The sequence below is a fragment of the Ananas comosus genome, linkage group 18 (genome assembly GCF_001540865.1).
Source record: "Ananas comosus cultivar F153 linkage group 18, ASM154086v1, whole genome shotgun sequence".
Classification (NCBI taxonomy): Eukaryota; Viridiplantae; Streptophyta; class Magnoliopsida; order Poales; family Bromeliaceae; genus Ananas; species Ananas comosus.
In genome coordinates, this window is record NC_033638.1 from 517,044 (window position 1) to 529,052 (window position 12,009).

Sequence of the window (12,009 nt, forward strand, 5' to 3'; positions counted from 1 at the left end):
TCAGTAATTTAAAATACACATCATTTCCTTGATAATACTTTCAGTGTAATTTTACACATTTTATAATACTACAATATCGAACAGATTATATACCGAATGAACCAAACATACATAATTACCTGTAATCCTACAAGGATAATCCAAATCAAGTGCACCCTAAGTACTATGCGATCTCCTGCATACCAAATTATCTAATAATTTTAGAATTTGAGAATAAAATATAAAATTTTTGAATAGCAGTATAAAATAAATAAGAAAAAACTTTAAAATTTAACTATGTAAATCCAACCACGTATAGCCAATTTTTGAAAAATGAAAAATTATATCAAGTGACTCAACTAGTAGGTCATGAGTCAATTACTAGTTAAACTAGTTGCATAAAATGCTGAATTATTATTTTTAATTTTATTATAATATATATATATATAGTTTTTGTATAAAGAAATTATTAGTTTTGAGATTTTACAAAACTAGGCGGCTTTTTTAGATTTTGTAGATTTGAACTGAATTTTCAAAAAACTAATCAAAATATATTTATTTTTTTTCTCTTTTCTTTTCTTTTTTCTCTTTGACCCTCCTCATCGTCTTCGGCCTTCCATGCTTGCATTGCGTCATCTTCCTCCGCCTTCAACGGCATAGGCATCGAAGCCGGTGTCGGAGAAGGAGAACTAACGAAGCGGACGGAGGTGATGAGGTCATAGCCAAGCAATGCTCCCTATCGCTCGTAAGGGTGAGGATGAAGACGCGCTCGCGCTTCTCCAAGAAGTATATATGGCGAGGACAGTGGCTATGATAGAGAGCAAGGAAGAGATCGCGACAGCAAAAAAAAAAAAAATGTAAAGAATAAAAAGAAAAATGAATAAAGAATAAAAAAATAAAGAGAAATATTTTTTTCTTAAAAAAATAAAAAATCAGAAAAAAAAAAGATGAAAAAGATGAAGTTGTAATACTAAAATAAAGTTGCACTATTTTAAAAAAATATTACACTGTTTTAACACGAAAATTATACTTTTTAAGACGAAAGTTATATTATTTATTTTAAATAAAAATTATATTATTTTTTCTTCCTCTTTCTTTTACTTCGCTTTTTTGTACTTCTTTCTACTCGCCCTCAACCTCCACCTCCACCACAGCAGATCCGTCACTCATCAAATTTATTTTTGAAAATCTACAATCCCAGCACGTCGGGATGGTGGAGACGGAGGAGAGCGCGGCTATACGGGAGAAGAGGGCCCCTCGCCCTCCACGTTCTATACATAGTATAGAAGCCACGTTTTCTATATACTCAAACTCTCTCTCTATATTATATCTATATAACATTGTTTTAATACTATTAATAGTATGTTTTCCCTCTCTCCATAAATATTGATTAGTTCGTACTAAAATTCGTACGACCAGTGTTGCAGGAAATTCCGGACCCGCCTCGGAAAACGGAGTCGCCTCCCTTAACCCATCTCCCAATCATCATCAACCCCCCCCTGCGGTAGTTTCTCTCTCTACCCCTCTCTCTCTCTCTCTCTACATTACTCTCTCTCTCTCTCTCTCTCTCTCTCTCTCCCCTTGGTTCGATCGTACACACACGCACGCCAACAAGTACCGCTCTACAACACAGTGAATGGGCGAAGAAGAGAAGAAGCCCTTGCTCCCCCTCCTCCGTTCCCACCTCTCCTCCCCACTCCCCCTCTCCGACGCGATCCTCCTCCCCTCCACCGCCGACGAGCCCTCCTCCTCCTCCGCCGCTACCGCCGACGAGCCCTCCTCGTCCTCCGCCGCCGCGGACGAGCCCTCCTCCTCCTCCGCCGCCGCCGCCGCAGCTGCCGCGGAGGAGGGGGAGGAGGACGGCGACGATCCCTGCTCCTATGGCTTCCGCCGCAAATCGGGGCTCCACCGCGCCCGCACCGCCCCCTCCATGGCCGTGCTCCTCGACCTCCTCCCCTCGTCGTCGACAAACCCTAACGCCAACCCTGGCGACGGCGACGACGACGACGACGCGGAGGAGAGGGAGAAGAAGAAGAAGAAGAAGAAGAAGCTCCTCCCGCCCGGCGATCTCGGATCGTCCGGGTCGATCCTCCGCACCGCGGCGCTGCTGCTCCTGCTGTACCTCTGCCTCGGCGTCGTCGTCTACTCCGCCGACCCCCGCGGGTTCTCCGGCGCGGAGACGCACCCCGCCGTGGACGCGCTCTACTTCTGCATCGTCACCCTCTGCACCATCGGCTACGGCGACATCGCCCCCCTCACCCCCGCCACCAAGGCCTTCTCCTGCCTCTTCGTCCTCGTCGGCTTCGGCCTCGTCGACGCCCTCCTCTCCGGCGCCGTCTCCTACGTCCTCGACCTCCAGGAGTCCGCCATTATCGCCGCCGCCTCCGCCTCCGCCTCCGCCGGCCCCGGCGGCTACATCTTCGACGCCGAGAAGGGCCGCATGCGCATCCGCCTCAAGGTCGCCCTCGCCGTCGCCGTCGTCGTGCTCTGCGTCGGTGCCGGCACCGTCGCGCTCTACTGGATCGAGCACCTCGACTGGATGGACTCCTTCTACCTCTCGGTGATGTCGGTCACCACCGTCGGCTACGGCGATCGCGCATTCAAGACCCTCCCCGGCAGGGTCTTCGCCTCCTTCTGGCTCCTCGTCTCCACCCTCGCCGTCGCGCGCGCGTTCCTCTTCCTCGCGGAGGCGCGGATCGACAGGCGCCACCGCAGGATCGTCAAGTGGGTGCTCCAGCGCGACCTCACCGTCGAGGACCTGCTCGCTGCCGACCTCAATCGGAATGGCTTCATCAGGTCGGTTTTCTCGTCTCCGCTTCCGTAATAAACACCCTGTGATCACTTTTCAATCTTGCGTTGCAACCTCTAATTTGATATGATGTATGAATCTATCTATCATAGCTTCCAATTCTTAACATGAAAAGCAGGGTACTTGGAAACTACTCTTACTCTTAGGGAACCTTTTTCAGATTAGGGGGTAGATGATATTTAATGTGATTCGGTCATTTTGCTTAGAAAGATCGGTCAAAATGAACTCTATGTATTGCACGCGGATGTTATCGTATCAAGCATCCTTTCCCTATGATTCAAATTGACTAGTGAATTGTGGTAAAATCATCGTTATGGTTTGTACCGCCGTGTGCAGGACAGATGCCTTAGCAGATATTGAGGATTAAGACTAAAAGCGAATTCAATGATGGCACATGCAATTTAGAGAAGAATACCGGACAAGTTCATTTAGTGAAAGTTTGAGGACCAATTCATAATATATCAGAAGCATGTCTGGCTGCATTGCGATGATTATGATGCCAAGAAGATTAATTTCTTGCGTGATTGTTCTTTTGATTTTCAATTAGTTGAAATCGTTAAGCATGAATGTGTCAGACACCTATGACGACATTGGAGGACCAAATTACAGTAAATCTTTCGTTTTCACTTATTCCTTTGATAGATATAAGCACCAATTTTCCTAAGGGTTTCTCCTGGTGATAAAAATTCCAATATATCCTCCTGTATTGACAAGGTAAATATGTGCTGAAAACTATAGGCCATTTTGAAACTAACCCCTAAACTTTATATAATTTTTTTATTGACACCACCTCAGGTTCTAGTTCTTTTGATTATAGTTAATATACTTTGTTAAGTTGAGAATTTTGTCAGATTGAATAGTTCTATTAGCAGAGAAATGTTTGCAGAACCAGCCAATTGTTTTATTTTGTCGCTGGAAAGTGATTAAAGTTTTCAGTTTAAAGAAAATTAACGCTGAATTTAAAAAAACCAAGCTAATAGATAGAAGTCACTCAAATTTTTTTTAAAAAAATCAAGAAGAGTAAGGGATGTCAACAAAAAAAAAAAAAGTAAATAAAAAGAAGTTAAGGGATCACTTTAAAATGCCCAATAGTTGAGGCGGCCTCCGTACACTTTAACCTATAAACAAAATGCTCATCCCGTGCTAGCTTATATTAGTTTCTCTAACTCTACTTAATTTTATATTCATTTTCACAGCAGCATGTTATTTTCTTCTTATGGTCATTACAGGGGACAAAATTATAAGCTTTCATAAGTGCCTTGTAAATTATTTTTGAACCCTGTATTTATAAAAGGTTTGTTGGCTTCTGACGCTGAAGCCTTTGAGGAAAAACTATGGCAAACACTTTTGAGGCTTGGGTGAGGCAACACAAAGATGATAAGCATACAATAACTTCGAGAGTTTGCACTAAAAATACGTAATATTAAATATCTGATTATTGCAGAAATTTGTGATATGATGATGGCTGAAGTGTCAATATTAAAAGCTGGATGCAATGAGAAACTTCTGAAGAATTGGAATGCTCTATTTTCATCTGATAAGTAAATTCATTGAACTCTAGTTAGTGTTTTTTTTACCTTCTTCTCCTGTGTCTTACTTTATGTATGAAGGTTCATAAATCGTAAGAAAGCAAAAATTAAGAGGCAATAAGGTATTGCAAATCAACTTACATTTCTTGTTGTTGATCCTCTGCAACTAGGGCGTGAAAGCATGATTAGATATTGGACTCCTTCAGTTTGCTACGGTTGCATAGATCCACTTGTTGCTAGCTATTTTGGTACACTTTCTAGCAAGGCCTTGTCTATCGTAGTGGCTAATATGTGGATTTCCCATTCAGATCTCAACGAAACAATTTTGAGTTGAGTGTTTGTAGGAGGTGTTAGTGTTTGTAGGAGGAGGAGGGCTAGTCTGCGGCGGCGGAGGAGGCGATGGAGGGGAGGAGGATCGCGTCGGAGAGGGGGAGGGGGGAGGAGAGGTGGGAACGGAGGAGGGGGAGCAAGGGCTTCTTCTCTTCTTCGCCCATTCACTGTGCTGTTGCACTACTTGTTGGTGCGCGTGTGTACGATTGAACCAAGGGGAGAGAGAGAGAGAGAGAGAGAGAGAAACTTNAACTACCGCAGGGGGGGGTTGATGATGATTGGGAGAGGCAACTCCGTTTTTCGAGGCGAGTCCGGGATTTCCTACAACACGGGTCGTACGAATTTGGTACGAACCAACCAATATTTATGGAGAGGAGTTGAAAATATAGTATATTAAAATAATATTTTATATAATATAATATATATATATAGAGAGAGAGAGAGAGAGAGAGAGAGAGTTTGACTATAGAAAACGTGGCTAGTATATTATCTATAGAACGAGGAGGGCGAGGGGCCTCATATAGTTTGACTGTTGAAAAAATACTATATTAAGAAGGCAAATTATGAGGACAACATGAAACTGATAAAGATCAGAGACGAGGATACGAGAACATCTTCGTTAGAAGATGATTAGATTTTGTGATGACCTGACTAGTCACTAGTATTCGTATGTTGGGTCTAAACAGGTGGCTGAAAATGCTTAAGCCCAAGCTTTCATACTGGAGTTAGAGTGCTAGTATTTTACACACGCATCCGTACCCGTTCTGTATCCAATATGGGACTATTGAGCTGTGACCGTGTGACATATTGCGTGTCTAAGAACTTATCATGAGATACTTTTGTTTGTCTTAATTATATCGAGACATTTTGTCCCTTTTACATTGTGATTTCGGGGGTAATGACATATTCATTCTTTTCTTTTTTTTAGCTAATATCTTACTTGATGAATTTAATATATGATTGGGTAAAAATGTTTGTATTATTTTACAATTTATGATGATGCAAAATGGGCACCACATTGGCGATCATGAAAACCTTGAACTTTTGCAAAATGGGCACATGTAGCTTTTGAACCATGCAGTAACATTAGTCGCTTATTGGAGGACTCCCAGAATGGAAACTCTGATAACATTAGCTTTTAATGCTTTACAGTGAAGTTATTTAATTAAGCTTTTCTAAACATATCAGTATCTCTGCTGAGATTAAGAAAGCAAGTTACAGTTACTGCATGAAGGGACTGTTCTACTGTTGGGCTAAGGTTGTAATGCGTGGTAAAAATAGTCAAATCCTCTAAAAGCTCATCTCTGTGTATTCTGTGCAATATTAGAATTTATGGAGTTATAGAGAGTCTTCGCTTAAATGCTAGTTGTACTAATATCAAGTGCCTATCCGCTGAAATAGAGAATTATGTAAAGCATGGTGGGTTGTACGAAATTGTTTGAACCACTTCTGATAGCTTACTTTTCACTGCCCAATAGACATAAATAGCACTATCCACATATATTATTAGTTAACTTTAGACAGATATGGCTATTCTTACTGCATTCCTTGGTGTTCTGTCTTGAGTGATAGGCAGGGTGGTGTTGTTGGTTGATATTGCATTTCGGTACTTTCATTTGCCTTGGTGCGGAAAAAGAACTTCGAAATGGTGTGTTGCATGCATACCAAATCCACTTATCGTTTGAAACAATCTTGTTTACCTATCTTCGGGAAACATATATGCTTCATCTTATATATATATATATATATATAGATAGATATATTTTTGCTTGCTTTTGATCATCATATATTGTCCTCCAATGTCCTTATTCATTTCTTTTTGAAATTTCAGCCAATCAGAATATGTTATATACAAGTTGAAGGAGATGGGGCGGATTTGTGAGAAAGATATACTGCAAATCTGCAACCAGTTCAACAAGCTTGATACCAACAATACTGGGAAGATCACTTTGCACGATCTACTAAATGCCGCCAGATGACTGATTATGTGAGGTTAGTTGGCACACCCTGTACAAGTTCAAATTGTGTGTTCAATATACCTACTGTAAAATTGCAAAATTAGTAGAATTTGAGTCCACACAGCTTGTTCATTCTTATATTGTACATCCAATAGCAATTGTAAATAAAAGACCATCATTTATTTGCCGCCTTCACTCTCAACTAATTCCAAGAGCAAACCCAACTAACATTTGCATTTCTAGTGTGGGTGTCAGGGTTCTTGTTGAAAACCAGAATGGTTCGCCGTCGTTTGTTTGAGACCTAATTTGAAAAGAGAACATTGGTCGTAGTCTGTAGCACAGTATCGCCTAAGTTTCATTTTCCTGCAACTTCAGGATGAGGGATATGCGTTTAGAGAATAAGTAGTTTAGCAAATGTTTGTATCAATCACCCTTCATCGATGGGACATCACTGCAACTTTTGTCGAACATTTAGGAAGAGGTTTCTAATAGGTCGACTTTTCAGTTTAAGGTCATACTTCCTACGTAGGAGGTGCTGCTTGTGTCCAAAACTTATTGGATACTTGGCTTGTATATTGTCTTAAGCATCAGATCTAGTTAGGTTATCTTCTGAAGGTATTCCTATAAAACTCTTCTTATGTATTGGAGAATGAGAGCATGAAGTAAAGATTCTGCTTTGCCCTTCTTTGTGAAGTTACTCATTCCTGAATCTTGTTTCTAATTAATTGTCCATCACAGATCTCGAACCTATGAGAGTTCGAAAACAATAAACATTATTGCAATGTGTTTGTGTGTGTCTGCATACATGCGCGCGCACCTATATAATTGTAATATTGACCACTCTGCGTGTTTATTACCTGGGCATGATCATTCTGAACCTGAGGCAACATCAATTCCTTTTGGTGCTATCCAACTCGAAGTCAAATTCTACCGCCGTATCGTCGGTGAAGAAAATCTGAAAGTTGGATTGGAATTGCGATTCTTATTTCTTATGATGGCTTGTTTCTGGAGAGCTTCTGCAAAAGTGTTGTTTAGATACAGTGGTAAACAAAAAAAGAAAAAGAAAAAGAAAAAAAGACAAAGCATATTTTCATTTCATTCATAGTAACCTCACTCAGATCTTCTGTTAGGATTAGTCCTAGCTGCAAACCCCAACCCAAAGTCAAATATACTGCTTTAGTGAGATTTGCAAAATTAAGCTGGAATTTGGCTGAGAAAGTTTTATAAAAAGTTCTGGTTCGGTAAAGCATTTTACCCTAAACTTTTGGACCAGCAGATCCTTGTTAAAATTCTCTTATTTAATAAACTCTGTTACCTGAAGTAATAAAGCTTTAATAAAGTGGAACTTTTCCCTTGCTCCTCAAAAGCTTGTATCAAATTTTTGCGAGAAAAATTCCAATGCATTATTTGGTATCATTACTTCTAATTGTTTCCTTTAAACACAAACTCCAGGATACATTTACATGGTTTATTTGACCTGTTTCCTCATGTGTGCACATCTACCAAGGTTTAAAATTTTCAAATTTGAACTTGTTAAACGTTCCATAGATAATCCTCAAATAGTTTCCAAAATAAGTTATTACTCTGAAGCTAAGTTTCTGATGCTCTGCCGACCGACCGCCGGAGCGCTTTGCGGCTCCCGTGCCGGCGTACTCATCTCGGAAAAGAAAACGATTCCCACCTTGAAGACGATCCTCGCCATCTTTTCCGCCATCGACAAAACGCAAGCTCGCCTAAAATCCTCCACTTCGTCAGGTGACGCGCGCAGCATTCGGTCGCCTGATTCGAACGGTTTTCCCGGATTTCGCGATCGAAGTAGCTTTCTCGCGACAGCGCCGACCTGAACCGGAAAAGAACTCCAGATGTTTTCACCAGTAGTCCCCGCACGAGCACTCCCCTTCGCTGAAATGGTGGAAGCGGTTCCGATCCCTGACGATCAGCTTCCGATCGTATACCAAAGAGACGAGCTTGATTGCAGAATGGCAGTCCTCGCACACTCGGAGATTCTTCGTAATTCTGACGGTCGACTCTGACGGCGTCGCCAAAAGCCCGAAAGCGATCGCCAACTTCTCGCTGTGCTCGGCCAGCAGGCGCTCCTTGGACCGCTCGTCGATGCCCTCCCGCAGCACCAGCGACGTCATCGGCCGGTATCCGGCCTCTTTCAGCCGTTCGATCATCTCGCCCAACGGATGAGACCTGTCCCCTGCGACAAACCTGTGAATCGCTTTGCCGACTTCGATCGCGCTGCTTCCGGGGACCCTCCGAATGTTGTTCCGCTTGATCGTTCTCCGCATCTCCGCGACGCCGTCCCACTTGTCGGCCTGCGCGTATATGTTCGACAGCAGGACGTAGTGGCCGTCGGCACGGGGCTCCAGCTTCACTAGGTTGGCGATCGCCTCTTCCGCCGTCTCGACATTCCTGTGGATCCTGCACGCCCCGAGGAGCGCCCTCCACACGACGGCGTCCGGCGCGAACGGCATGCCTCTGACGAGCTCCCTCGCCTCCTCGATCCGCCCGGCTCTCCCCAAGAGGTCGACCATGCAACCGTAGTGCTCGACTGCGGGCGAGACCCCGTACACGCTTTCCATGGAGTCGAAACAGTCCCGCCCCTCGCGAACGAGCCCGGCGTGAACACACGCGCTGAGCACCCCGACGAACGTGATTCCGTTCGGTTCGACTCCCCCGGAGACCATTTCAGAGAAGAATTCGAGCGCGAGCTTCCCCAGCCCGTGGTTCGCGAGCCCGAGTATCATCGAACTCCACGCGAGCACATCCTTCGCCGTCAACGCGCGAAAGACTCCCAACGCGCGGTCGATGTCGCCGCATTTGGCGTACATGTCGACGAGAGCGGTTCCGAGCCGTAGGTCGACTTCGACCCCGTTTCGCTCGATCAATTCGTGAATTTCCGACCCCGCGCGCAGGGCCCCCGCATCGCCGCAGGCGGAAAGCGCGGCGACCATGGCGACCGCGTCCGGGGCCACCCCGGCCGACCGCATCGCCGCGAAGAGCTCCAGCGCTTCGCCGGGCCGCTTGGCCCGGGCGTACGCGGAGATCATCGAGCTCCACGAGAAGGCGTCGCGCCGGTCGGCCGCGGCGGCGGCGTCGAACACCGCCCTCGCGGCGTCCGCGTCGCCGCTCGTCGCGTGCCCGTGCAGCATCGTGTTCCAGGAGACGAGGTCCCTCTCGGGCATATCGTCGAACAGGCGGCGGGCGCCGGCGACGTCGCCGCGCGCGACGTACGCCGCCAGCATGACGTTGTACGAGAACACGTCTCTCTCGGGCATTTCGTCGAACGCCTTCCGCGCCGCCGCGGCGGCGGCGGCGGCGGCGCCCTCCGCCTTGGCGTACATCTCGACCAGCGCGGTGCGCATGAAGAGATCAGCGACGAAGCCGGATTTTACGACGTGGGCGTGGATGGCTTCGCCGGTGCGCGGCTCGCCGGAGCGCGCGCAGGCCTGGAGAGCGGAGGAGAGGGCGAAGCTGTCGAGGGCGGTGGGATGGAGCTGGAGCCGCATGCGGCGGAAGAGGGAGAGGGCCTCGGAGGGGGCGCCGCAGCGGAGGTGGGCGCGGATGAGCGCGTTGTAGAGGAAGGGGTCGGGGGCGGCGACGCGGTCGAAGAGGGAGCGGGCGTGGGCGAGGGAGCGCGGGAGGAGGAGGAGGAGGGCGCGGCGGAGGAGGGAGCGGGAGCGGTGGAGAGGGGATTTGAGGAGGAGAGCTAGGGTTTTGAGGGGAGATGATGATGATGATGGTGATGATGATGGGGATGGAGATGGGCACATGAGAGAGAGAGAGAGAGAGAGAGGGACGTGAATAGCTGGCTCAGTTTGAATTTTTGAATGGTGGTATGGGATTAACGGTCATATAGAAAGGCAAGGTGAGAGGTAGTACTCAGGGATGCGAACGGAGCGGATCCGGCGGGGAGGGGTCTTCCACCTCTCACTCCGCTTCTTATTAGGTCGGGGCATATTTGGAATGAATTGATTTAATCATATTTTTGCCCCCACTTTTCACTATGTTCGGAGCAAATCAGAGGAGCCATCCACAAATAAGACTTCGTTTGAAATTGCGGAAAGATTTGATTAAATATCTTATTTGTTTCCGTACGTAATATTGCGTTCCGCATATTGCATTAGTCGATTATGATATATTTTCTGCGGTCCATCGAAGAACGTAAAAATATATCTCTATATATTTTTTTTCAACTTCATTCTATATAATAGCGTTAGATAGATCTCGATATCAAACTAAGCCTAAATCGGGACGGGCACTGAGTTTTTAATAAATTTTTGACTGATCGAAATGGATACAGGACGGATTAATTTTATTTTTAATTTTGATCTATTTTTTACCCTTATCGTTTCATTCAGGACATATCGGGATTGGAACTAGCTTTTCATAAATTTTTGATGAATCGGAAGGGAAGGAGTCCTCCGCCTTCCGCTTTACTTAGCAGGTTGGGACGAATCATTTTTTTAATATCTTTTTTTATTCACGTTTATCGCCCCATTTAGAGTAGATTGCGGTGTTAGCTCCACTAACCCGAATCTGTTTATATCCCTAGGTGTGAAGCGGATGCCCTCGTATAGTTTTAAATGCATGAATATTTTATTTCGATATAATATATTTTTAAAATTTTTAATTAAAAAGTTGTTATATTTGATTGATGAGAGGTGTAAACAAATATGTAAAATAGCATATTCTATGGGGCCTTTGAGTCACTTAAATCACTTCAAGAGTTTTATAGTATTTGGTAAATAAAGCATGTGATATAAAATGACATAACATATTAGCAAAATATGATATCCTAACATATCCTAAGTGCCAAAGTGTTTTAAAAAGCAAAAATTAAAACCCTATTTGGAGAATTGTTTTTATCAATAGACTTAAAAAATATTATAATTAAAAATACATATATATATATATATATATATTAAAAAAATTATTTACAAAATTAGACAAATACGGTGAATGAATCACTATTTTTTAAATATGATATATTATTTACTGCTTTTTAATATTATATATATCTTTCAGAGTTCAAATATAAAAAATATATAAATTNAAATATATAAATTTAAAAAAACTGATAAATAATTTACCGATTTTAGAAAATAGTGAAGGCGATAAATCATTCATCTTTTAAACCTACTTTTTATTAAAAAACAAAAATTAGATGTTTACTCTTATAATTAAAAAATTCCATAAAATTAATCGCCCAAAAACTCCCCATTTGGGCTTGCATATTTTTGTTTTAATTTATTCACGAAACTTGTGCTAGATGAGAATTATGATCATGCGTTTATAGTGAAAGTGCAATGCCTTGCGGATAAAATATGCTATTTTACCATATTATAAATATCAAGATCTTTCAAAGAGCAAAATTCATAACCCTTGCTACTTTGGC

At 43.8% G+C, this 12,009-nt stretch overlaps 2 protein-coding genes across 5 annotated transcripts; one reads left to right on the plus strand and one right to left on the minus strand.

Annotated features, from left to right (window-relative positions):
• On the plus strand, nucleotides 1,353-6,800 carry LOC109723939 (two-pore potassium channel 5). Of its 2 annotated transcripts, none has more exons than XM_020252465.1 (2): nucleotides 1,353-2,775; nucleotides 4,233-4,324. In XM_020252465.1, the coding sequence occupies exons 1-2, from the start codon at nucleotides 1,616-1,618 to the stop codon at nucleotides 4,240-4,242; spliced, it is 1,170 nt and encodes a 389-aa protein (XP_020108054.1). In that variant the 5' UTR covers nucleotides 1,353-1,615; the 3' UTR covers nucleotides 4,243-4,324. The 2 variants fall into 2 exon arrangements, with proteins under 2 accessions (XP_020108054.1, XP_020108053.1); XM_020252464.1 differs by lacking the exon at nucleotides 4,233-4,324 and adding an exon at nucleotides 6,479-6,800 and having other exon boundaries at nucleotides 1,362-2,775.
• Nucleotides 6,908-10,288, minus strand: LOC109723936 (pentatricopeptide repeat-containing protein At5g66520-like). 3 transcript variants are annotated; one of them, XM_020252457.1, is made up of 3 exons: nucleotides 8,189-10,288; nucleotides 7,463-7,621; nucleotides 6,908-7,352 (listed from the first exon to the last, which is right to left on the minus strand). In XM_020252457.1, the coding sequence occupies exon 1, from the start codon at nucleotides 10,118-10,120 to the stop codon at nucleotides 8,474-8,476; it is 1,647 nt and encodes a 548-aa protein (XP_020108046.1). In that variant the 5' UTR covers nucleotides 10,121-10,288; the 3' UTR covers nucleotides 6,908-7,352; nucleotides 7,463-7,621; nucleotides 8,189-8,473. The 3 variants fall into 3 exon arrangements, with proteins under 3 accessions (XP_020108046.1, XP_020108045.1, XP_020108044.1); XM_020252456.1 differs by having other exon boundaries at nucleotides 6,908-7,618; XM_020252455.1 differs by having other exon boundaries at nucleotides 6,908-7,621.